Raw genomic sequence first — 27,660 nt, forward strand, 5'->3', positions numbered from 1 at the left:
CCCCCGCGTGTTTACTATATTGTGTCTTTATTGGTCATGTATGTCTCGACATTCAGTTTGAAATCGGAAACCCTGATAAAGTATGTAACCGGATCCGGATATCAGCTCTGAATCGATAAACCAATGAACAATATTCAAAGTAAACATGTTACACCCTGTGTTTCCACGAAAAAATACCATCCAGACATACGTCGCGCTTGTTTGCCCACATCAGTATACGCGTAAATGGAGGTGTGTGACATTGCATGCAATGTGTTGGTATACAAACATCGATCCACAGACATTATCATAGCCGGTAGTTTTGATGTAGATCGAATGTCATCACACCCGATAACAATGTCATACCAATAAGCCACATTGCAATGACTCTGAGTCAATCTGAAGCATGACATACAGACACACAAACATGGAACCGTAACATGGGTTATTCGCACGACGGTGAAAGTGAACTATACAGCGTATACCAATAGAGCGTTCACAGTCGAATATGCGAACCACGCACAATCACATACCCTGGTTTTTGTTGGATATGTACGAAACCAATAAATCGATACATTTCTGTTCCTTCTACGTCAATAATACAAGCGTCATTCCAATGCATCGTTCGAATGTAAGGTTCGTCGGGTGTAAAACCCATGTCAAATAACACCAAAGTGTGCTTTCCGTGTTTTATTATTTCCACCGACGCTTCTTGTCTGTGTCGTAACACTATGGTGTGGGGAGTTGAAAAACGGTGGATTGTGAAACGGATTGACATGACCAACAGAATCGACGTCAATAGACTTGTGACGATGTCGTTTCAAAATGATACCGATCTCTTGTGGCGACGACCGTTTCGAAATGTCACCGGACGAACTGGACCCTTACGATGATGTGTTTTATGATTGCGTGTGAAATCGCGAGGTAGTGTTCTATTGTGGTGTACGATTGCAGTCTTCATTCCACAGAAACACACCTTATTGGATCACAGTATCAGTCCGAGATTTGCAGAATCACTGTTCACGATATTTATCTGGAGTCGTTACGTGGGAGTAGTGACATCCATGCATCGTGTGAAAGACTGATCGCAATCATTTCGAGCACCCGTGATTCGATAGTTCACCTTGGTCAAACGCTGCAGTCTCAGCAGAAAACTTCGGTGTCGACAACACGATGGATATTGACCGATGTATCCAATTGGTCTGGGTGGTCTGTCCGGAGATAGGGCCATGACTATCTTGTAATGTTACAACACGATAACACCATCGAGTAAATCAGTGAACGGTGCCGAAATATCGATGTAATAGCGCGGACTCGAGTCATTGCAATGTGGCTTATTGATATGACATTGTTATCGGGTGTGATGACATTCGATCTACATCAAAACTACCGGCTATGATAATGTCTGTGGATCGATGTTTGTATACCAACACATTGCATGCAATGTCACACACCTCCATTTACGCGTATACTGATGTGGGCAAACAAGCGCGACGTATGTCTGGATGGTATTTTTTCGTGGAAACACAGGGTGTAACATGTTTACTTTGAATATTGTTCATTGGTTTATCGATTCAGAGCTGATATCCGGATCCGGTTACATACTTTATCAGGGTTTCCGATTTCAAACTGAATGTCGAGACATACATGACCAATAAAGACACAATATAGTAAACACGCGGGGGAAAACTCGACCTGGAATTGTTATCGCGATGGGTGACATAAATCCAACCGTTTTCCGAACACCGTTATCCACATACCAACTATCGTCAAGGAGGTGTTTTATTCAGACATTTTGACTCTGGAAAATCCAAAGCACGAGCCCGGACATCACAGAACTATCGAAGTCTATTGTCCAATTTTCCAAAAACATAAACGTCGATGTACAACAGCACATTGCATGTGGGTAACCGATGATTTTGATGAGTTGCATCAGCACAAGTGAATATGCGATTACACAAATGTATTGGAGTTGTTGTTGGTGTACATTTTGTCGCTATCCGTTGTAACAATATACAAAAATATCAAATTGTCAGGTGTGTTTGTCAGATTTCAAAATGAAAATGGTATTGTTACCCAGGTAAAAGATAGATTTCCAAGTGAAAACTGTATTGGTACTCAGGTAAATGATAGTTTTCCAAACGAAAAGAGTTTGTTACCCAGGGAGAAAATATATTTCTAAAAGAAAATGATTAGTTACTCTAGGTAAAAGTATTTTTCCAAGTGAAAATGATATTTTTACTCAGGTAAACGACGGACTACCGAGTTAAAATGGTTTGTTGATCAGAGAAAAAATATATTTCCAAGTGAAAAAGGTTTGTAACCCAGGGAAAAAATATATTTCCAAGTGAAAAAGGTTTGTTACTCTGGGTAAACGTCAGATCTCCAAAGGAAAGTGATATGTTTAGTCAGGTAAACGATGGACTGTCAAGTGAAAGTGGTAATTTTACACAGGTAAACGTCGTGGGCTCAGTGTCGTTGGTCTTGTTAAACGTAGCTGTCGAGTTGTACAATATACTTGTCGTGAGTATACAATTACGAAGGGAGAGAATGAAATTGCTATTATGAGTGCCAGAAGGTTGTTGTATGTAGATTTTACAGTAACCCTATTATTCACATATGACAAACACAATCATTGCCATTAACTAACTTGCTCGGTCTCGATCAATGCAAAAGAGATGATTCGTTTTTTGAAACCGTAGCGAAGACCACATGTAAACCTATGCGATAGACTTCTATCTCCTGACATTCAGTCGTGTCGTTTGCATTTTAATACGGACCTTAATGTATGACATGCACACACTAACGCCGTAAACAGAAGTCGATGATTTTGAATAATAAAAATATTTCTTGATTACATCGGAATGTCTATGTTGCAGAAAGTAAATACTTTTATGGAGTTGTGTGTTTAATGAAAGCGATTGGTTACAAGTATGTGTTGGGAAAATAAAATTTACTTTTCTGTATGTGGCAGTTTGTGAGGAAATGAAAATAGATTCGTGGTTTTAATTGAATTGCGCTGTTTTAATGTACGCTTCAACATGGGGACTTGACGCTGAACAACAATTTGTCACTGGTGTGCAAGGGGTTAGGAACATTTTAATACAGCTCCATCTACTGGTTGTTGTGAGGATAATCATGTGATGACACAGCGCTTTTCGTTAGCAAAGTAGATAGATTTGTGTGTAAGATGTAAGCACCGTAACTAGAAAACATATGTACTCTGTTTTTGGAGTAGTTGGTTTATTGCTATGACATTGACAGAATATCGAGAAGTGAGTATGCCTTACATTCACGAAAGTTTACGTGGCTCCGTTGTAATAAATTGGTGTTAACTAATCTCAGCTGGATACTACAATTGTGCTGGACTTACACGTGGTATTCGCATACTGCGCACATACAAACTTTTGTGTAAACAACTCTGATGTTACTGTTGGTACTAGTGCTGTGTTGAACTATTTGGTTCTTAAGACACATGAACAACCATTCAGACAATAAAGGTCTTGAGGTAACGAAACAGTTTGTAGAGTCAAACCAACCATTCTTTAGTTTCGTAATGTGAAAATATCGAGTAAAGTTGATTACTTTGTGTGATGTAAATATCTTTCGTACTTTTGTAAGAGTTGTGGGGGTCTCATGAAAAAGTAACTAGTTGACAAAAACAAAATATTGAATGAAGGTTCGTCTGTTGTTTTCATAAGTCAAGAGAGTGAAAATTGTTGTTGTTGTTTTTGTTACACTAAATCGAAATAGTGTGAAAGCGTCACCAATCATTGCGTATGTTCGTAGCAAGGAATATCGAATATTTTCGTGTACCATGAATATCTTTCATATACACTTAGTATGAAATGAGATGCGTGGAATAATAATTAGTGTCCTACAAAAGTAAAACTTGTTGTGTTTGCTTGTGTACTTTTTATCATTGTTTGTTGTGGTTTTGCAAGACGGGCGAGTTTACATTTAAATATAGTAAGCGGGACAACTCAAGTAATAAATTTTACTCGGTTGAAAATCGACTCGTTTGAAAATACCGGTCAATGGAGTAACAGTATCAATGTGAGTAGTATATTATTTTTCGCGAGGTGCACCAATCTTCTAAACTTTTCAAAAATTCATCATGTCATAGAAAAGTCGGTTGTTATGAACTCGAAACAAATGTACTTCGATTGTCACGATGATGGAAATTACGATCAACAGTATTTCGTAAGTGAATGTGTATCGTTTGGTATGTTCAGCAGTCACTAAATGACAAAAATAGCAAACTGATGCAACCCGGTAGTTAAACGATACAGTTACAAGTTGGATGTAATCTTGATTTACAGATGACAGCTTGATGATGTAAAGCTCAGCCACTCAAATGTGTTCATTGCAAAGTATTTGACCAAAAATAAAATATCAAATGGGGACTTTGGTTTCATCACCAAGCGAGTGAAAATGGTTTTCTGCTGGGTGGATATGATTTACATTTAGAAAAACGATGTAGACCGATTAAGCGACGCTGTTTCATATCCGTCGAGTGAGTAAAATTTCTTTGGAGTTCGGTTTAGTGAGTTAATCGCTAGGGGTTCAATCACATACAAGTAACGTCTTTTAGTGACAGAGTATTGTGATGACATTTACTTTAGTGAATGACAACGGAAAAATTTTTGATTGCATTGTCGGTGGGTTACACAAATAATTCTAGTACACCTAACTATAGGACACATTTGGCAAACATCGTACAAATTGTTTCTTTGTGATGGTAATGACTTTCAGCGGCTTGGTCTCATGTCGGGAATTATTATTTGAGGGTTGAAAAACAATTTCAATCAATACTACAAACAACCAACAATGCAAAACGCGTTTAGTGAATTACAGTGTAGCAAGAACTTCCTTGATATTACGATTGTTGTGCACCAGAAATTTCTAACTTAATTGGATGCGTCTAGCAAACATACCCCAATTTACTTTTGTAATGATCAAAGTCTCCTCGCGATATTTTACATTTAGCACGTTCTATGGAAAGTGTGAACGGGGTTGAGTATTAATCGTGTACTTGGGATAGTGCTTTGATATCAAAGATATATTTTCACACTGTGTAATGTTTCGATTCTCTGTTGTGAATACCGACAGTAACGACATTGATGTTAAATCCTCACTCTTGGTCATTGTAAGCGAATCCTAAACATCGCAACAGTCGGTATGGAAATCGAACGCATGCATAATTTTAGATAGGCGACACTAACAAGTTTATTACATCCGTGAAATACTCTGAAACGTCGATTCGTGATTGTGTTAGCTATATTCATCTTCCATATCTGTGGGCACAAAGATTTCTTAACTTTGGTTACAGCTCATTCGTAACGAATTGTTGCGTGCAATCTAATAAAGCGCAAGTCGAAGATGAATGATTTGATTTCAATGAGCTTGAAAGTTCTTTTGTTTTGGTGTTGGGTTTAATACAATTTGTATGACTATAACGAAGCCGATTCCAAGAGTGCTATGTTACATTTAACAAAAAGTTTGATGACTTGTATTCTGATATTGATAGATGTGAAAAGTAATATGACTAGTTTATAAAATCTCGGTAATGTTCTTTGTCATGTCTGTGTTCAACAAATATGCGATCAAGTCTTACCATTCGATATTAACTTTCGCAGTCGACGTAAGCGATAATTTGTTGAAGTAACAATATCGACGAGTTCAATAATATTCCCCATCGATGCATTCGAATAATCTGTCAGCTGCAAGCTGATTAAAAACTTGATGCCGTTTTGTGGTTAACTCAAGTCAGTGGTCGCGTTTGTGTTGATTTCAGGAATGATCATGACGAGTTGGCCGGGTAAATTAGCGGTAGTAACTATGACCGTACAGAGTTGCTGACATTCCAATATCTTTTACGCTGTCATATATGGATTCAATTGTGATAATTTAATTCTCAGTTATTGTTCAGACATTCAAATCTCGTATACTCAAAATATAATAGGTTTATGTCAAATCGCGTATATGCACCGATTAGTAAATACTTTGTCTTACAGAATAGTAACGACCTTTACCGTTGAATAAAAATTATCGGTCATATGAATACAACCAGGACGAATTAATTCAAGTTTGCGAGTTGTAGTGTTATAATCAAGTAAGTGAAAACTATATTTTTAACACCGGTTAATGTTATGAATAATTCTTTTGAGTATGGTAAGATGTTAAAATTTCTCTTTGACAAACGGAAAGCCAGATCGTGAATAGAGTTGTAATGTTTCATTACTTGTTTCAAATCAATGTGCGTATAATATCGAAATGGTACTTGGAAAGATGGTAGTCATGTTTGTCAATCTATTTCAATTCAGACTATGTTAAAGTCGAGACATTTCATTTTGGAATGTCTGAATTTAACTTTAGTACATCCCGCGAATGGATTCCGATGCCGCACTATAACATTTTTGATAATAAGGACTCAAGGATTTTCAATCAACAATACCTGAATTTTTTTTTTTTGGTAATGCTTGAGTTGGTAAATGATAAGTTGCGTGTTTTTGTTAAGCGTTTGATTTCTCAGTAATAAATACAATTATTGTATGTGCATACTTGTGATTCTTGATTCTTGTTTAGTTAGTTGGTATTGATTCTATAGGTGTGAAACAGCAGCGTGGAATGTGTGAATAATTCGATGCGACTGAAGTTGGAGTCAGCAATATTCAAGTTACGTTCGAATCAACTGATCGCGGTAAATGGATTTCTCAAAGGATTAGAGTTGTACCGGATCAACACATTCAAATACGAATCAACTTGGTTTGTGTAGTGAGTTTCATTTCAAGTTGATAAATTGACACATTGATAGAATATTCTCATGATTCGCATCACGCAACCAAAGTCAACGTGAAACATATAGCGATCGCGAAAAGTATCAAATCTTGGATATTCAAGTCACCGTCTGCGACGGTTCTGTTATTCGGTGCTTATTACTTAATAGGTAATATTCTTATTACCTCGCTCGTACGCGGGAAGAAATATCAACTCACTCGTGTTAAAAACTGTGTCGGCAGATTGAAAATCGATCAGTTAACTAGACTTGTTGAATTGAAAGAATAGTTTGCGTATTTGTACCCTGTAATACAATATTTCCATTCACAAGAAATGTTTAGCCTATGTGATTCGACAACTGGGTTAGCGCGGTGTTGTTCTACTGATCGCGGTGCGAAAATTGTGCTATCGCGATGAAGTTGCGACTGTGAACAGCAGACTATTCTGTAGGTGCGAAACAGCGGTACGGAAGGTGCGAATAATCCGATCTGAAGTATTATTCAGGTTACGTAGGAATCAATAGCGAGGAAAGACTTAGAACACGATCGGTCATTTGTCACGCCTGAACTACGATATCTTCATGTAGAACCGTGTGAGCGAACGCTATACCTGTAACGTTATCATGTTGCGTCTATATCAGCTACGTCACCGTGTCACCGCATCCATAAGAATAACGATATATCATTGTCGCACTCACCGTAAACGTTGGGATTACTTCAAATTGGTCATATTTAATAATTTTGAATATACACGCTAGGTAATGGCGTCACTGTTTACTATACTTGATATTCAACACCACTTCACCAGAGATCCCTATACCCGTAACGTTATCAGGCGGGTCATCGACACAACGTATACCTGAAAGGGTGGTATCACCGACGAGACGGCAGGTCATCAGCGATAGAGACTCGAAAAGGGTGGAGTCACCAACACGAGTTTTCACGGCAGGTCATCAGCGAGCCCTATACCTGAAAGGGTGGGGTCACCAGAGATCCCATAAGAACACATGGCAGGTCACCAGCGGAAGGGGGGGTCAAAAGGGTGGGGTCACCAACACGAGTTTCGCGGCAGGTCACCAGCGGGCCCATAAGAGCCCCAGGCAAATCACGACCGATCTATATAACTACTCACAGTCTCTAGTTACCATGCGTGATTATGACCAAGTAACAGCATGTAATTCTGCCAACGGATAGCCCCTCTTGAAACACCGAGAGTGTGCAAAACATTACAATAACAATCACTTCTCCATAGTTGCTCGCAGTCGTTCTCTTTTTCATTTGAAGGTCTTTGAATCAATGATTATAAAGCTGCCAAAGCCGATCCTCTGTCGCCAGAAGGAACATCTCTTCACGCTGGAATAGTTCCTTCAGTGTTGTTTTGTCATACAGCTGTTTTACAGCTGATTTTGTGTGTGTCGCACCATAGTGTCCTATATGGTGTGGACACAAGCAAATCTCACGGGTCAGTGAAATTGGTTTAAGTCACACTTTCCATTTGGTCAAAGGCAACGTTACGGCCATTATTGACCGGCTTGCCGAGCGCTAAATTCGATAAAACAGATTTTAACGCTTTTAAAATCTTAGGCTTTTTTTGCAGAACTGACCATCACTTTTCAAATTCATACCGTGACCTCACCGGGACTAGAATCTGAGCTGTTCCAATTTAAAAGCGGGCGGGGTGGAGCGTTCTACCGTTTCCGTCCCCTATTAACACTCCAAGACATGTCTAGGGTTTTTTGTAAGACTAAATAAACAAACTTTTTTTCTAAAAAATCTCTTTCTCTCTTTCATTTTTCAAGACTGACCCCCGGGATGGCGTCAGAGAGTTGAAAATGATGCATCCGTGCGTAGCCACCGTTGCCTGGTTTCGAACAAGCCGCCAACAATGGCCGTAAACCGCGCGACTCGTCAGATATCGAAAAATCAAAATACATAAAAATGTGAATATGGGCGTGGTCAGTGAGTGGTCATAATGGTCAAGTTCAAGATGAATACCGAATCGTATCCCTGCCGCCCATTTAATGGGATGAAACAACGTGGTATACTTTCTCCTGTCGTATCCAACCATTTGCAGGCAGAGTAAACCAGTTTATGACTCATATTCGGTCACGAACTTGGATTTTAACTTGACTATGTCCTTGGAAATCACCGAAGCGTGACCACAATTAACAAACTCCCTCAGAATACATCTCACAACAAGGTTTGATGGTTGAAACGTTGAAAAATTACACCAGCGTGTACTCAAAGATGGTGTGGACACTCGAAAAAAATCACGTGACCGTCATGCCCTGATACCTTTTCTGACTTAGTTATTGTCGATTCGTCAGCAGCACTAATTAAAGATAGAGTCGTTGTTGGTCTTTGTTGATTTTGACTGTGTTCCATATCGAGTTGGGTGACAGGATTTAGTATGGTATATTTTGATGCTGTCATCTAGTACTGCACCAAGTTTCAAGGCTGTGACTCAATGTTTAGCGTAGTAATTTCGCTGTCAAAATCGAGTATTTAGTAGACGAGCGCGCACCGATATATTGCAGACTTTGAACGGAATTACCATGCTAATCATTGAGTGACAATCCTGAAACTTACTGCGAAGTTAGATAACACAACCAAGATGTACCGTACCAAATTTCGTCATCCATCTCGGTATGGAACACTTTCAAAATTCACATATACCAATATCAAATTTTGCGAAAATTCCCTTACGCGGTAGGCTGAAAGCCAAATCAGCGCATCAGACACTGGATACTCGACTTTGTTAACGTAGTTACTGCTGTAATTATTAGGTCACAGCCTTTAAACTTGGTACAGTGTTAGATTCCGTCATCAAGGTATATAATACGAAATTTTGTTATCCATCGCCGTATAGAACACAATCTAACTCAGAGGTCTCAAACACGCGGCCCGCGAGACCATTTTTTGCGGCCCGCGACGGCATTTCGGATTTCGCAGTATTCGACAATATTTAACTACCAATTTTCTTTTTTTAATTTGAGAACTTTAAATTTGCTTTGAAACTACTCCAGAAGCCTGAAGCTACTCATCTAACTTCAATATTACATCACTTTCAAAAGTTACCACGCAGTGGAAGATCAACTATTATGTGACATTACTTGTTTATGATGGTAAAACATGACCCGTTGATGATTCGTTACTGAAAATTGTGATTTGGACTTATGAGCGACCTTCTGTAGAATTACTCGTACTCGTACTCGTCGCGTCAAACGTTACAATCAGAGGACTTTTGTGACTCGGAATGACGTGACTTGCTACAACCATGGACGCAACAAACTATCAAACTGGTATGAGAAATAGTAAAATATCAAAAGGTCGTAGCTGGCGTTGCGTAGCTTATTTAGATATCCAAGCAGGTCGGTAAGACAACCACCATTGGTATTATGTTGCCCCTTTGATGTATATGGTTGGTTACATCCTGTGTCATCTTTGGTACCTTTATATATGTTATTATCGCCAACTAAATGGCGAGTATTTAGTAGTCGTAGCCTACGCGTCACAGCTGTAACAAGTAACACCAATGGATTCTTCAACGATTGCACATTTCTATCGCTATGGCACAGTATTCATTACGTTCAAGTTGTTATTGACCTGTTCCAATATTCGAAGGTAAATCTAACGCTGATTCTATTTGACTTTGGTAATGATATGATCAATATAGCCTAGTTATCAGTAGGGCAATGCGAGAAACCTGTTTTAGGCTGTACTGATCCAATGCTCTGATATCAGTTCAATCTTATTTAATTATTAAATTGAATTCCTAAATTCTACCTATAATTGTGGCACGTCAAATGTCCGCGCTTCCTGCAAAATTATAACCGAACTGCTTTTACGATGTCCGGATGCATTTGCACTCTCGCATTGTGTCTACAGTTAATTACAGCAACAATTTTATTCAAATATTTTATAATGTGATATTTGTTCTTGCAAGGCTTGAATTCACAATGGTAGGCTACATCACATTTTCACGATGCGTGTGGAATGTCAGTCTGCAATGTCCCGTCAAATAAAGCCTACTTGAAAATACTCTGAATTCCCCTTTTATCGGTGCTGCGGCCCGCGGCGCCATCAAAAGTAGGAAATTGGCCCGCGAGCACATTTGAGTTTGAGACCTCTGATCTAACTCTACACATATTAGTCCTGTCTTTCGCGAAAAATCTGTTATGCGGTTGGCTGAAGACCAGATGATTGCATCTTACACTGAACCAGTTTTTACGGGTGTGACTCGATGACTAGGATATATTAATTTCGTTATCATAGTCGACTAGGCTATATCAGGTTGAGCGCTGATCTGGCATCCAGCCTACCGCATGACAGAATTTTCACAAAAGCCGGAATTTTTATATGTAGGTTATGAATGTGTTTTATTCCGCGATGGATAACAAAATTTCGTATTATGTATCTTGATGAAGACATCTGACACTGTATCGACTTTCAAGGCTTTAACTCAAGGATTACGATAGCAATTTCGTTATCAAAGTCGAGTATGTCAGAGTACGCGCTGATGTGGCATTCAGCCTACCGCAGAGCAGATTTTTCGCAAAAGCCAGTATTGGTATTTGTACAATTTGAATGAATTTTATACGGCGATGATTAACAAAATTTCGAATTATATACCTTGATGAGGGAATCTAACACTGTACCAAGTTTGAAGGCTGTGACTCAATAATTACAGTAGTAAGTACCAGTGTTGGGATGACTCGAGTCACCTTTTTCGTATGACTTGACTTGACTCGAGTCACTTTGCTAAAATGACTTGACTTGACTTGACTTGACTCGGCGTATCGGAAATGAGGATTGACTCGTGACTCGGAGCAAAATTCACGAGTCAATTTCAAGTCATAAATTTATCGGTGTCGATAAAAATCATTGTATCTTGCATATGCTCGGATTGTTCGCGAAACGCTGGTGAACCGTGAAATCAACCAATTATTCAATCAACATGCGTTTTACTGAGCCCCCATTGTTCTCTCACAAATAAATTGACCGCAAACGAAGTGATCGAAGCTGACAGCTTACGTTGTCATAAGTAGTGGTAAAGTAATTTAATAGCAATATGTATATTTCTGTTCTCCGTTCTTACCTTAACCAAAACTCTTGTTTTATTGAAATTGAATATAGTTTATGTAGACCTCGACCATAGGCGCAGGCTCGTACTGCATCATATCAATTTGTATATGTGTAATGTATTGCATCTTATTAATTCGTTTCGCTATTCTCTATTTGGCTGGTAACTATAAACTGAGGATATGCAATTACTTACGTAGTTTAGCAGTTCTGCGTATATGGGAGCGATCCAGCGCCTTCTTGCGTGTACATTTAACTTCATATTCGTTCATCGTTTCAAAATCAATGACCACTCAATCTGTATTTTACACAGCTAGCAGAATGCAATGACGTAACCATGCCTCATACCTCAAAAAGGCAACTTGACTTGAATTGTGACTTGACTCGTGACTTGACTTGTGACCTCCAAAAATCGAGTGACTTGACTTGACTCGAGTCATCTTCGAAAATCGATTGACTTGACTTGACTCGAGTCAAAATGTGCAATGACTCGAAATGACTCGTGACTCGAAGGTGGTGACTTGATCCCAACACTGGTAAGTACGTTATCAAAGTCGAGTATCCAAGGTCTGCGTGCGCTGATTTGGCTTTGAGCCTACCACATAAATGAATTTTCGCAAAATTTGATATTGGTATATGTGAATATTGAAAGTGTTCCATGACGAGATGGATGACGAAATTCGGTATAGTATATCGTGGTTGTGTTATCTAACTTCGCAGCAAGTTTCAAGATTGTCACTCAATGATTAGCATAGCAATTCCGTTATCAAAGTCGGCGATATATTGGTGCGCGCTCATCTACCAAATACTCGACTTCGACATCGAAATTACTACACTAATCATTGATTCACAGCCTTGAAACTTGGTACAGTGCTAGATGACAGCATCAAAATATACCATACTAAATCTTGTCACCCAACTCGATATGGAACACAGTCAAAATCAACAAAGACCAATAGCGACTCTGCCTTTAATTAGTGCTGCAGACGGATCGACAAAAGCAAAGTCAGAAAAGGTATCAGGGCGTGACGGTCACGTGATTTTTCGAGTGTCCACACCACCTTTGAGTACACGCTGATTACACAGAATACCGTACAAGTCTACTTCTGATGTTCTGGCAGAATTTCTGATTATATTTAACACTCTGGAAATATCTGGAAATTTGGGGTGATAACCACTTTTTTAGGCATGCGTATTTTCGGCTGAACTATTCATGTAAGATCGTCGGTACTCGAAAATTGTCATGCATTATACCTTCGAATTAGGTATCATATAAATCAGAAGATTGCTAGCTTTTCGTACAGCCCAGTATGAGGCCTCTAGGATAGGGTTGCCATACGTCCGGAATTTCCCGGACATGTCCGGAATTTCACTGTTCAAACTAGCGTCCGGGAGGAATTTCCAAAATATGCCAAATGTCCGGAATTTTTAAGACTTGCCGTAGGCTCATAATTTTTTCGTAAATAACTCAAAACATTATTTTTGGGGATATTTATGCTGATCGCGATTTACTATCACATTTATTGATTTCATTGTGAAGACTACCGCCCTCGCAAAAATTGCAATAAATATAAATAAAAACAACCTTCATTTACTGGAATTAGCCTAATTGTAATCGTAATTATAGGAGAACGGTATATTACTACAAATCGCTAAGGCCGTTTAAAGGCTTTATTCAAAGACTGTGGTTCGTTCCAAACGTGGGGTCGTTTGCCTTTGTTCTGGGGTTCGCGAATATGTTGAACGAACAGGGGGTTAACATATTTTAGAATCGGGAATGGAGGACATTAATTTTCAAACACAGAATACCAGTGGGAAATCCTGAAAAATGGTGGTAAATTTCTTCCACTTCGTAGTCGGTTGACTAAAAAAATAAAAAAAAGGTCATCTTTCTCGCTCGGCGCCCAAAATACAGTTTTTTCCTTTCACATTGTCGGGTGGTTGACTAAAAAAAGGTCAACTTTCGCTCAGCTCCCGAAATACCCGCTAAAATCTCAAAAAGGAGGACATTTAGGCGTCCTCGAAGGACATTTTCAAAAACCCGAAAAAGGAGCACAAATCCTTCGAAAGGAGGACGCATGGTAACCCTATGCACACACCCAAAAACTTATTGCGCAGGCCCTTAGACCGCTAACTCTGATCATGTGGGCGGAGAGTAGTAACTATCTAGTAATATATGGAAGAACCAATATTATTGATGGAATTCATTCAAAAAATTAAACGACCAGATGCATATAGAAACCAAATTCATATAGCAAGCCCGCCCCCCCCCCCTAGAAGTTGCATCGATTACCCGATTGTGGACTCAAAATCATTGTGTATTTGGGCGGGAAAGGGCGGAAAACATGTGCTTTCGGTCCCGGTTACACAACACACAACCACATACTCCTGAACCGCATCGTGACCACCTCTGCTCTATCAGCAAGGCTTCGCTAGTGTGACGTCATAACTCATTTTGAAATCCACTAGTGGGCGCTACAGAGTGTCCGGAATTTGGGTCACAGAAATATGGTAACCCTACTCTAGGACAGTGGTTCCCAACCTCTTTGTCTTCATTCTCCACTTCAGATTTATTTCGAGCCTTCATTCCCCACCAAGACCGTAAGCACTTCGTCAGCCCCCCAAAAAAAACGTTGGTCTTGGCCCCCCACAGGGTGATAAACCAAACAAAAAAAACCTTGAGCCTGTAGGCTTTCCCCCGTTACTTTTCAGCTGCATTTGGTCTATTATTTAGTAAGTCGCCTTATTTTGCGCGAAGCGCGAAAAATTTATAGAATTCATGTTTGAATCGGTCAATATGATCGGGAATTGCATATATTTTGCCATGTATTTTTTATCCCCTCTCTGCTCACTTCGTTACATTATGCTATTTCGTGACCTCCTATATCTGCTATGTCAAAAGATATGGAAATCGCCAAAACTAAAAGGCACACACGATTTCCAATTGGTATTGATTAACTGGCAAATAATTTTTCTCTGCGGGATGGCATTTGTTCTGTGGGGCTCATATCGCCAGGACGGGAACATTCGGCGCCAGCCATTTATCCGCCTATGGACAATTCAACATATATGTATATTGTAAATGTATCGGAGTTTTCGGTCAGCACAAGGGCATTCCTTCTCGGCCAAGCTCGTCTCGCTGCTGATCGTTCTCGCAACCTTCTCGTAGTCGCCTTCATATGTCTTGGGGCGTCGAGGTGCAGTAATGGCCGACGCCGAAATCTCCATTTCTATGAAATCTACGTATTTTCGTGGGGGAAGAGTACCCAATAATCAATATATTCGGCAATATTAAATCGCACTACCAGCGGGAAAAATGTTTGAAAAAGTGGCATAAATTCGACAAAAAATACTCAATAATTTATGTTAATTCACGAAATAATTTTGGGCCCCGTCAAGCTCGCTCCCCAGTGCGGTAGTGAGCACTGACCTATATAAACACTGGAGTGCGCTACTCGCGATATTTGCGTGATCACTAGAAGCAGTTGCATTGTGGGTAGTAAGCTGGACGATTTAGTACAGGAGCTTAAGGAAAAGCATCCAGTGTTTAAATATATTTGATTCCTGATGGGTTTGTAGTATTTTATAAGAACGGAGCTTTGAATGAATAATTATCGTAACATTCAGGATTTGTTTCAGCCCAATATCTCGCTATTATATCTGTGTGATCGTGTAGTTCGACATGTCAAAGATATCTCGTTCTGGCGGTAGTGTTTGCTGCGTCTATATGGGTGCACTAAAAGGGTTGCAGGTATCGATTTCGACTGTTCGTTGTAAAATAAGGTTACCTATGTGTCACAGTATGTGTTTATTTGCGACTATATTCCTGATGTAGGTTGCTATACTCTTTTATTACAAATGTTAGATAGCAACAAAGGGGAATATTTTACTTGTAGAGAAATAACCAAGCCGTCAATAGATTGGAATAGATAATGCCAGTTCAGCTATCTTTCAGATATATGTATCGAGGAAGTAAGAGCATACGATTGCCAGCTGGAAGTTATTACCGGAGACTGCCTCCGAATTTCTCTAGCTTGTATTCAAAGTCTTCTTACTACAATGGTGCTGATGTGAATGCTGCAACTGCTAGCTACTTGGTGGCTGTGAATAATGCTGATGGAGAAAATTCGACATCATGTGACATATTGAAAGGCACTGCTGCAATCAATTGAATACCACCTCTACGTATTCATTGTTTCAACGTATTTGAATAAATCCCAGAAAGTGAAAGTAAGGATATGTCAGCTATGTGCAGCAATATGGGGTAGCGATTTCTGCATAAGTGATCAAATGAGATCATTGAATGAGAGAAACAAGCTAAGTGAAGTACTCGCTTCGGCGGTAGGCTACACCATTTCTGGGATCACGCAGTTGCTGCCTGCCTGATTCCTTCCTTCCCTACTAGATGAAGCATTTCAACCTAGAGTTTTTCTTCAATCAAACATTTTGGGTGGGGATTGCACGAAACACGGCGCTGTTACTGTTCGGAACTATCAGTTATGAGAAACGCAAATGCCATGTTTGTGGATGATTAATATATTAAAACGAAATAAATAGCAAAAATAAAAGGCAGTGGCTACTCGTCCGGTACCGGACGAATAATTTTCTCAGGCTATTCGTCCGGCACCGTCTGACGTAGGCCCGTTACTATGGAGACTGTATGCGTTTTTGACAGGCTTCGGTTTTGTACATTATTTATTCGCATTTCTGGTTACTGATTTGAATGGTTACTGTTACTGATTTGTATGCTCATAATTATAGCTCCGAGGGAAAGTTTACGCCATACTAATAATTGCAAATTGCTGTCGTGAAAGTACCAGAACTTGACGCCCACCTTTACCTTTACAAGATATGTTCACCTACGCTTAATGAAGTAAGAACAAGTAGGATACTGATTTGTATGCTCATAATTGGAGCTCCGAGGGAATGTTTGCGCCATACGGAGAGTTCCAAAGTGCTATCGATAAATAACCGGATGCAGTCAGAACACGACCGATTCGCTGAAATTCTTGCTGCCTCCACCTATTTCTGAACTCATGCAAGCGTCGTTGACCTAACCAATTGTACGTGAACTTGTACAGCTAAGACGGAATTGTCACCTCTGCTGTACTACGAGTACTCATACTTGATGTTGCTGCGCAGTAATGATTGGAATACCAACTGAGAGAGACTGTGCGTCTTTATTTTCATGCAACAGAAATACAGAACAAATGGACAGCAGCAATGATCATACAGAAAACATGTGCATGCACAGTATTTGGTGTCGGTTGTCGGATAGGAGAGATCGATACAGCATTGGAAGTCAAGTGGTCTGATAAAACCCGCATGAAACAAGTATATGCCTACATTGTCTCTGCATCATCCGTCTGTAACGAATTGTAGTTGAAAAGATGAAGAAAAATTAAATGATAGCAAACGAATGAATGAAGCAATGTCTGGGTGAAGAAAAATTAAATGATAGCAAATGAATGAATGAAGCAATGTCTGGGCGAAGTAGGGCAAAAGTGTTAATACGACTATCAGAGGTAATCAGGTAGGTCAAGAGTGTTAATAGGACTATCAGAGGTAATCAGGTATGGCAAGAGTGTTATTACGGCGACAAGAGGTAATGAGGTATTTTTTTATAATCTGCCATACAGCAAAGCAATTCACAGATGGTAATCCATTCAAAATGATAGGTCAGTCGATAGATCTCTTGGTTAGGTAGCTATTAAATGGGCCCAAGTAGATATTTACCTTCGACGAGGGTCTTGTATCAAGGGAGTGAACAACTTAAGCAGGTATGAAAAAGTCATCGAACACATACGACAAACTGTTCGAAAAATATTTGTGTATAACTTTCAATGTATATATGATCATTGGGTGTTGATCTGGTATGCATGCTGGGCCAGCATTGCTGGCATTTCCGCACATTCCATATTGCAAGTGACAGTAAATGCTGTGCACACAATTTGCTGCTTCCAAGATATTTAAGCATTAATAGCGTGTTTTCACTGGGAAGATCAATCATGAAAACTAACATTGAAGTACTTTCAATGTCAAAGTTGCCGCTACATATTTTTCAAACAGAGGCACCTATTATTTTTTGCAGCGGCCACAGAACCATTTATTTTGTTTCGGGGAAGTGCTTAGTCCAACAGATAGGAGATGATCCCGGTTGAGACAGGAGTCACAACGAATTGAATTGCTCTTTGTAAGTTGAAGGTCGCATACTCCACAGTACCAGTCCTTCTGACTATATTTACTTTGGAATGCCTTCATCACAGCAGCCCATCCATCATATGCGAAGTAATTCTTGATGTGGAGTATATTCACAGTCTCATCAAGGCAGCTGTTGGGGATGAGACGAGTGTCAGACGTGACAGACTTACTGCCCAATTTCTTTCCATCCACTGCTTCATTAGTGTCCGATGGTGATACAAACCATGATAGCATCACTGTGAATGAGGCAGAAGTGAAATTTGCTGAGGTTCTGCATGGGTCTCTGTCTTTGGGATGTCTTTTTTTAAATGGAACTGGAGCGTCACATTTCTTCTTCTTCAGAAGGCCAACCACAGTTTGTTCCAAGCCTTTTGGGCGTCCTCTTTTTTCAGTTTTGATGGCAGATGAATGTTGGAAAGATCTGAAACAGCAAGATCAGTTTTATTATAGTGTAGCAAGATAAAGTTTGGATTAATTTGACACCAACCCGTGAACTTGTCTGGTGTCATGGTGATTTTGCTACAGACTACGGACACTGCTGGGGTCTATTTTCTGCATCACAGACTTCGGACACTGCTATAGCGCAATTGACCAACCAATTTGAAATCGTGTGCGTCTTTTAGTTTAGTACGTATGGGCGATTTGAATATCTTTTGACATAGCAGACAGGCCACGAAATGTCATTACGTAACGAAGTCATTATACCCACGGGTCCGCCCGAATATGTTCAATTATTATTTACGGGCCCTACATTTTTCCAAGACACCTCACTCAGCTTTACCGGTAAATCTGAATACATGAGCAGAGAGAGGATAAAAAATTGACAGCAATATTCATGCAATTCTCAATCATATTGACCGATTCAATCATGAATAGTAGAAATTCGTAGGCAACCTGCAATAAATTCCAATAATATAACGGTGATTATGCATTCGTTGTCATTTATTGATTCAATAGTGATAATCGCATATTACCTTGCTCAACCCGTGGATATGCTGTTCATTCATACTCTTCACTATGAGATACTGCCCATCCTCTGATGTACCAAACCTGATATGAGCTTGGCACTCTTTACGGAAAGTGCTGCAATGAAATCGTGATACGTTACCCTGTGTTTCAAGCGTAATGCACAGCATGTGTGGCAGTGCCGCTGCTCGTAGTCCAGTAGCGAGCTAAAAAAGGGGCACTTCTTCATTATTCTCCACACATCGAGAAGTGATCCCCATGAAACCAATGCTTCTCATGAACATGTGGGGTGGGGGATATTAGGGTCGGGTGGGTTAGGATTGGGGTGGCGGGGTTGCGGTTGCATGTGTGGGGTTAGGATTGGGGTGGCGGTTGCATGTGTGGGGTTAGGATTGGGGTGTCGGCACGCGTGGGGTTAGGATTAGGGTGTCGTAAGATGTGGTGGTGGGGTTGCAGTTGCATGTGTGGGGTTGCGTATGCGTAAGATGAGGTGGTGGGGTTGCAGTTGCATGTGTGGGGTTGCGTATGATGAGGTGGTGGGGTTGCAGTTGCATGTGTGGGGTTGCGTATGCGTAAGATGAGGTGGTGGGGTTGCGTATGCGTAAGATGAGGTGGTGGGGTTGCAGTTGCATGTGCGGGGTTAGGATAGGGGTGGCAGGGTTGCGGTTGCATGTGTGGGGTTAGAATTGGGGTGGCGGTTGCATGTGTGGGGTTAGGATTGGGGTGTCGGCACGCGTGGGGTTAGGATTAGGGTGTCGTAAGATGTGGTGGTGGGGTTGCAGTTGCATGTGTGGGGTTGCGTATGCGTAAGATGAGGTGGTGGGGTTGCAGTTGCATGTGTGGGGTTGCGTATGATGAGGTGGTGGGGTTGCAGTTGCATGTGTGGGGTTGCGTATGCGTAAGATGAGGTGGTGGGGTTGCGTATGCGTAAGATGAGGTGGTGGGGTTGCAGTTGCATGTGCGGGGTTAGGATAGGGGTGGCAGGGTTGCGGTTGCATGTGTGGGGTTAGAATTGGGGTGTCGGCACGCGTGGGGTTAGGATTAGGGTGTCGTAAGATGAGGCTGCATGTGTGGGGTTAGGATTGGGGTGTCGGCACGCGTGGGGTTAGGATTAGGGTGTCGTAAGATGAGGTGGTGGGGTTGCAGTTGCATGTGTGGGGTGAGGTGGTGGGGTTGCAGTTGCATGTGTGGGGTGAGGTGGTGGGGTTGCAGTTGCATGTGCGGGGTTAGGATAGGGGTGGCAGGGTTGCGGTTGCACGTGTGGGGCTAGAATTGGGGTGTCGGCACACATGGGGTTAGGATTAGGGTGTCGTAAGATGAGGTTGCATGTGTGGGGTTAGGATTGGGGTGTCGGCACGCGTGGGGTTAGGATTAGGGTGTCGTAAGATGAGGAGGTGGGGTTGCAGTTGCATGTGCGGGGTTAGGATAGGGGTGGCAGGGTTGCGGTTGCATGTGTGGGGTTAGGATTGGGGTGTCGGCACGCGTGGGGTTAGGATTAGGGTGTCGTAAGATGAGGTGGTGGGGTGTCATAGGAATGGGTTGGGGTTTAGGCTGAGGCTAATCCAACCCTAATTTCACGATACCAAGACTACAAAATGCTCATGGGGAACATTGCTTCTTGATGTTCATGTGGTTGTGGACCCGGTGGAAATTCCGTATCATACGTAAAGCTTACTTACCGTTGGTTAGGTCGAAGACCCTTAGATAAGCTCTGAAATGTGCGGCCGCCGTGGATGCAGTGAAAAGATATCTGGCCATACTTGAGCGCATCATTGAAATTTCGCCGAGTGATTCGCTTTCTTACTGCATCGAGCGTACGTGAATCTCTCTTGTAGAGCTGGACGTAATTTTCTTTCTGGTATTTCTCGAAAGCACTTTTTAAGTCTTCGTAAGAGGCGAACTTACTCTCGGAATCCATGCCGCAGTTACAGCCCACAGTTCCGGAAATCCCGGTACCCATTCTGCAGTTGCGGCATGCTTACGCCGGACGAATAGCCTGAGGAACTTAATTCGTCCGGTACCGGACGAGTAGACACTTCAAAAATAAAATGGATATAAATTACTGAATTAATCGATAGTCAGGCTTTTTATCTCTCCCGCGTTGAACTTGACGGTTATCTGATAGAAAAATGTGGGATAACTTAGGGCTAATATCTGCGAACAAGGTGTATCAAACAAACCGATTCAGATATTGCAATTGTACTGAATAGACCTTTTTCGAGGCACTATCACATTGAAAGCTACCCCCTGCAGAGCCTATACGACGTGAATTTTACGTCAACACGGGCTAAACTAAAGGTATAGTAATTGGAACTCAAACTTCATAAATACATTGCCACTGTCTACCGTACCTTTGGCCTCATATATTTAGGAAAGTTCAGAAATCTTGTCGGCACGGCATTCTTCCTCAAACGAATTCTCCCGCCAACCCGGTAAATAGCACTTTGTGGAAAATGATCAGAGCAGATGACCAACGATTCTGCTGGCACACAGTCTTTTCTTCTTACACATTCTATCAATCTTTCTTTCAGGGATTCATTGGTAGGAAAGCTGCATTGTACGGAACATTCTATAAGTTCACAAGCATAAAGCAAAGCACGCCAAATTGACCATTCTTTGTTATAGCGATGATAAAAGTAGCAGGGACATAAGTGAAATTATTTTGTTTGATTCAATTATATCTGTTACTTTGTACCCCATAAGGATATGCCATTAGGTAACCTTCTAAATCCAAAGCCAAAGTTAAACCTAGAAAAACAATTGTTTAAACAAATCGAACGTCTCGCACACACAGAGGTATAATTACCTCAACTACGGAATTTGCAATTTGAACAGTACCGTATTGTGCGGCGTCTGGTATCAGAAAAAGACATTCATTTCTTAACTATATGCTGGACAAAACCCATAGGCCGCTAGTTATACCTTTCCCTCTAGTCCTACCTCCTACCCACACAGCAATTTTAAGCAAGGATTGAGTAGGCTACTAACTAATTATCAGCTGAACTGCCCATACAGAATACAAACAGTGAGCTAGGTGGACATTAGGGTTGTTCAGAATTGACCGACTCTAGCGTTGATGACGCGCCAGGCACGGCAGTGAAATGGGGATCATTGATTACTCAGGTGTTTTGCTGCTTTGTTGTTGAAGAACTGTGTTTACGAGTGAGGTGCAGGACTTACCAGGTAGCTTTTTAACTCATGCTGTTAGCGAGTCTAGCGCAGGATTAGTGGTTATAGTCTTGTAGCAGTATTGAATTATTCGATCTAACGGACCTGATACTCTTTCTTGTCTACTGAGATAGAAAACAAAGCTTGTAAATGTCTTTTCCAGTGACTGTGGAAAACAGCCAATCGGTTGCTCTGAATTTTATGTTATTTCCTAAGATAGCAATATACTGGTCGGAGTATTTCCAATTTAGGAATTATTATCTTCCAGAATCAATAACTGGATCTAATCCGACTATTCTTGCTCAAGTTGTGCAGTATGTGTTTGACGTTAGAGAACTGAAATGTTTCCAACTATTCTTTGTTGCTTGACTGAGTTGATGTATATTTATTTTTCTAGGATTAGCTCTAGTGCGAAATGTCTGAAAAAAAAGAAAATTGCCATCTAGTGATATAGTATCAAAGAAAACTAGAAGATCACGGTCGCAGACACAGCATTTCCTAACTGGGCCATCTGAGGAAACATTACGAGCTCGAAGCTGCTTACTCTTAGGAAAGTTATGCACTATGTGTTACACCTAAGAGAGCATTCATATGCGAAAAATGAACCAGTAAAGTTACACATCCAGGACGTAGGAGATGAAGTACGGTAATAGGTTTTTGGTTCCTGGCTGCCACAAAGACCATCACACAAGTCAATGCCATTGAAAGATTAGAGACAGTGTGAAAACAGAAACCAAATGCCTGTCACTAAAGGCCAGCAATATGTCTCAAGAAAACAAAGTGACTTTGAAGCCAAGTTGAGTAAGCTATGGGCATAGAGGAACTCCTGACGCGATGACGACAATTGAAGCAAGTACACTTCTCTCCGGCGATAAGAAACATCAATACAAAACATTTTATCAGGATCAAAGGGGTCCGTGATTAGCAACGATTGGTGGCAAAGATACAGTGTTGAAAGTGAAAACCATGCAACAAAAGAGACGGACCATGAGTGCGAGAGAGTGCACCAGCTTCAAGTAGCGAAGGTGAATTTACAAAGAGCTCATCTATGTCTTCGCAGGTAGCTGACACTTCCCACAGCAGTGATTTTGAAGTGGCGCAGTCGACATCGGGTCATTGCTTTAAATTTGTGACTCTAAAAGCGCCTGTAAACCTGTTCAACGACAAAGACATATGCCAGGTTTCCAAACGCTTGAAAGTCAGCGATAATGCTGCTACCATGATAACTGCAGCACTGATTAAAGCTTGCGATGGTGACCCTAATGACTTTCATCTTTCAAGATCTGGAACCTATCGACGACGCATTGCAAATCGTTTTAAAATTTCTGAGTCTATTGTTGAAAAAATAGCAAACGATCCACCAAAGCACATCACATTGCACTGGAATGGAAAGCTCACTGGGAGTCGTTTAGGAGAGCAATTTGAGGCCTTGGCAGTGCTGGCATCGTCTACGTGACTGCCGGCATCGTCTACGTGTTGTAACGCATTTGAGAAGGGCAAACTTCTTGGCATTCGAACTCTGGAGAGTGCTACAGGAAAAGCACTGGCTGATCCGTCATTTGAACTGCTGGAACTATATAATTTAACAAAAAATGTCGGAGCTCTTGTGTTTGACACAACATCCTCAAACAATGGAAAAAATTGTTCTGTTACTTGAAGAATTGGTAAACAGGAAAGTTTTCTACAGTCTTGTCGCCATCATATTCATGAACTAGTCATCCGGGAGATTTGGAAGTGAAGTGTGTATTTGGATCGGCGACCACAGGCCCTGAAAACACAGATTTTAATACCTTCCAAGAAGTGGAATGATATTGATCAATTAAGAAGCTCTAAAACACTTCAGTTTGATGAAGGCAGCGGGTTGGCGATGAAAGCTGATGAAGCAAAGCAAGAATAATTCCACTGATTAAGCCATATAATGGAAAGCAGAAAGAAGTATTGATAAGAGATGACTACAGAGACTGTGCAACAGGCGCCTTGGTGATTTTAGATGACCAATATGTTGATAATCGTTTTCGCAAGCCTGGTGCTACTATAGCACTGGATGGACGAGTCAAGTGCTGTACTGTCAAAAAATGTTTATGTGGAGTGAGCAAATGGGCTATTCTGAAGAGTTCATTAGAAAGTTGGTACGAATAAATATTGCCCAGTTTTCTGTCCCAGCTTAAAACTAATATTGCATGTGACGCACAGAGTAATGATCTCAAATTTCTTCATGACATGACAGACTTTACATCATGCGATTTCACAGTTGCTGATGTGGCATATAAAAAGATGTGAAAACATCATTGGCATCTCACCGAGGAAACGGTGGTATCTACAATGTTCTCGGCTAAACCAAAGATTCCTGACAAAGTGAAGGAAGCAATGGCTGCTAAATTGCTGCAAATGCCGATTCTTGAACAATTTCGCAGAGGTATACCTCTGAGTCTAATCTCTTACTCTGTCTCTGAGTCGATGAGTATGGTTGCTTTAATTGGACCGGAATCATGGTTTCTATTCGATGCTATACATGCCGAACATGATTAGTTGAGTCTTCCAGTTTCGGAATGGCATACAGATCCGCATTTTGTGACTGCTCAAGAATTTGTGAGTAGTGTTGAAGTAGTTAAAGACGCAGCAAAGCGTTTGGTAAAATTGAATACCGACTTTGATGCTTTAAAAACAGATGACAAAGAACAGCGGACGAGCCTCTTACAAGCCGTGGAAGATCACGGGAACAGATATGCCGATTTCTCTAAAGCAACCATTTCATCCACCTGATTTAAGTAGTATTTGCCAAGTTGATCTATTTCTTTTCCTTATTGTTTCGTTTCCTTTGAACAATGTGATGTTTAAAATGTGGCTGTGAGTGAATGATACATTCACAGTTGTATTCTTGCACATGGTGATCCCGGAAATTGATGGACAATCTCAGGTAGGGTTGAGGAGTGTAGGATATGTGATCCAACAAAATGACTATCAGTCTTAGGCAGTTTTGAGGAGTTCTAAGGGAGTGTAGGACATGAAAATGGTCTCCTGAACCGGCAATACTTTCTATGATAAGGTTATGTAGCACTCCAAACCGCAATAGCTGCATAAACCCAGCTTATATATGACGTTTGCTAGCCTGGTCCGAATGACGACACTCAAATTTTAGGGGAATCCCCTATTTTTAGCCGATAATTTTCCAGCTCAAAATGCACACGGATGCAAGGGATGAATTACGAAAAAAAGTAGCTAGAATATGTTTTTATGGTATAAGGCATGGGAATCGGACTGAAAACCACGACTTTTTGAAAGTCGGTCAATTCTGAACAACCCTAATGACCACGCAAGAATACAGTTGGTAGCAGCATTCAAACCCACACGAGCTGCAATTAAAATTTTTAAGTCAGCAGTATAGCAAGATATCACAGGGCAAGCAAAAGCAAGTGTATTTCAACATTTACCAGGGCGCGCTAACAGAGCACATGAATAAAATTATCACTACGGGCTAAGGTGGCATAAAGCAACAATCATAAGGATTCCCTGTGAAGTTTTCTCTAATCCACACTTTGAACACTACATGCTGACCATGAGAAACACTAATTGGTGGTGGACGTCGAAGTAACTCTCAATGTTTACAAGCAGATCAAACCACAAAAGCGACAGCAATTGCTTTGAAGTGTCGTACATGCTACATCGATTTCTAAACCGATCAGGATTCGTAAGTCTAATTTAACAAAGCTTGCGTGCATGAAGTCAAACTTAATGATTTTTACGTCGTTGAAGCAAATGTTTTCCCAAGCCAATCTCTGCTATCAAAAATGGGCAGAGACAACAGCATATTGTTAACGAAATATTATTTTAACTACATACTAAATTATGCTTTCCACATTAATAGAATACAACTTCAAAATGACAAACTCAAAACTACAATTGGCGGGCGGTAACATTTAATCCCACACAAAATACATTGAAAATTATACTGCGCAGTATAATGATGTTACTTAAAGTCAAACATATTCAAGTGTATTTCAACTTTTACCATGGACAGCTGCTGCTGATTACATGAATAGAATCATCACTGACGGCAGAATTACTATGTACTGTAAGCACTCTCCGCAAAGTGATAATTTTAAGGATTGTTAATTCAGATTTTGCTAATCCAGACTTCTTGCACAACATGTTCACGGTGAACACTGAATCGTCATGCGATAACCTGTCGATGTTGTTAACCATACCCCGAAAATGACATTATTAACCTTCAAATCTGCGCTCTCCTTGCCTGCCATGATGTCGTATCGCGATACAACCAGCAACGGATTTCGAAATTCACCAGGGTTGCCAGATATCTTCTGAGAAAAAGGGCCAAACAGCGACGGATAAGGGGACATATTGTTCAATACCGTAACGTTGATAAAGTTCCACAACTATACACTGGATCCAACTACAATACCTGTTACTATTTCAAGCCTTTTCCAACTGAATATAAAATCGTAAAATAAAACTTTTTGTGCAATACTTTTTCGACCACCTGTTCACAAATCTGTATTTACAATTACAACACAGTCTACATACTACAAAAACAAATCTTCATCTTCTCCAGTGGTTCTCAACCTTTTAGTCTTCGCGGAACCCTTTCGGAACGTCACGGAAATCCCCCAAGTTTTACTTCAAATCGTGCAATCGTCATCTCTGATTTGTGCAATAGGCCTAAACAAGCTGCTAACCACCTACTAAAAGACGGACCTACGGGGCTCGTTCACTTTCGGACCAAAAACACATTTTCTCCGTAAGGCTGCAGTCAGTTTGGTCCGAAAGTGAACGAGCCCCGTCCTGTTCCGGTTTCGTCAAATTCCGATTTGAGATTACGCTGCATGATTCGCAAAATACCTATTTTGAAATGTTAGTAACCTTCATAGCTGTCATAAAAATGCACAGATACCTCAAATATGTGACTGGCGTACTCAACTTGAATAGTGCTTTCAGAACTACATTCATTGCAGTAGAATTTATTACCTCGGTGACGGTGACGGGTTTCCTCTGAAAGTTAGACCGATTGCACGCAATAACTTTTCCCTGACTGTTGTACTTAGAGAGATATTGGCAAATTTTGACATTTTGGGGGGTATGAAATTGACCTCGATTTCTCCATGTTCCCGAAGGCCTAGAACTACAATTCCGGTATCAGAGTGTCTAACTCTGAAAGTTAGACCGATTGCACGCAATAACTTTTCCCTGACTGTTGTACTTAGAGAGATATTGGCAAATTTTGACATTTTGGGGGGTATGAAATTGACCTCGATTTCTCCATGTTCCCGAAGGCCTAGAACTACAATTCCGGTATCAGAGTGTCTAACTCTGAAAGTTAGACCGATTGCACGCAATAACTTTTCCCTGACTGTTGTACTTAGAGAGATATTGGCAAATTTTGACATTTTGGGGGGTATGAAATTGACCTCGATTTCTCCATGTTCCCGAAGGCCTAGAACTACAATTCCGGTATCAGAGTGTCTAACTC

General features: G+C 40.7%; 2 protein-coding genes and 2 long non-coding RNA genes across 7 annotated transcripts in view; 2 read left to right on the forward strand and 2 right to left on the reverse strand.

The window, feature by feature from the left end:
- LOC145457292 (retinol dehydrogenase 10-like) overlaps positions 1 to 27,660 on the reverse strand; it is a 241,837-nt gene that overhangs the window by 69,678 nt on the left and 144,499 nt on the right. The gene's annotated exons all lie outside the window — the stretch shown is intronic.
- LOC145434324 (uncharacterized) lies at positions 17,002 to 21,918 on the reverse strand. The gene is made up of 3 exons (XM_080311689.1): positions 20,687 to 21,918; positions 19,016 to 19,124; positions 17,002 to 18,462 (listed from the first exon to the last, which is right to left on the reverse strand). Exons 1-3 carry the CDS (start codon positions 20,965 to 20,967, stop codon positions 18,430 to 18,432), a joined length of 423 nt encoding a protein of 140 aa, XP_080167815.1. The 5' UTR covers positions 20,968 to 21,918; the 3' UTR covers positions 17,002 to 18,429.
- Positions 19,325 to 20,568, forward strand: LOC145434325 (uncharacterized). Of its 4 annotated transcripts, none has more exons than XR_013913333.1 (4): positions 19,325 to 19,497; positions 19,619 to 19,747; positions 19,940 to 20,138; positions 20,205 to 20,568. It is a non-coding gene; the product is annotated as an uncharacterized LOC145434325 (long non-coding RNA). The 4 variants fall into 4 exon arrangements; XR_013913332.1 differs by having other exon boundaries at positions 20,172 to 20,288; XR_013913334.1 differs by lacking the exon at positions 20,205 to 20,568 and having other exon boundaries at positions 19,619 to 19,774; positions 19,945 to 20,167.
- LOC145434326 (uncharacterized) lies at positions 22,118 to 25,058 on the forward strand. Its single transcript, XR_013913335.1, has 2 exons — positions 22,118 to 24,779; positions 24,866 to 25,058. It is a non-coding gene; the product is annotated as an uncharacterized LOC145434326 (long non-coding RNA).

This window comes from Botryllus schlosseri, chromosome 2 (assembly GCF_051294905.1).
Source record: "Botryllus schlosseri isolate E-star chromosome 2, Bs_hap1, whole genome shotgun sequence".
Lineage (NCBI taxonomy): Eukaryota > Metazoa > Chordata > Ascidiacea > Stolidobranchia > Styelidae > Botryllus > Botryllus schlosseri.

What these genes read in the sequence shown, in the direction of transcription:
- LOC145434324 (XM_080311689.1), bottom strand. Translation starts at nt 20,967, where the DNA reads ATGGGTACCGGGATTTCCGGAACTGTGGGCTGTAACTGCGGCATGGAT. An exon ending in GGTCTTCGACCTAACCAACG is followed by an intron (nt 19,125 to 20,686) that starts GTAAGTAAGCTT and finishes ATTTCATTGCAG; the next exon opens with CACTTTCCGTAAAGAGTGCC. An exon ending in ATATCCACGGGTTGAGCAAG is followed by an intron (nt 18,463 to 19,015) that starts GTAATATGCGAT and finishes TTGCTGTTTCAG; the next exon opens with ATCTTTCCAACATTCATCTG.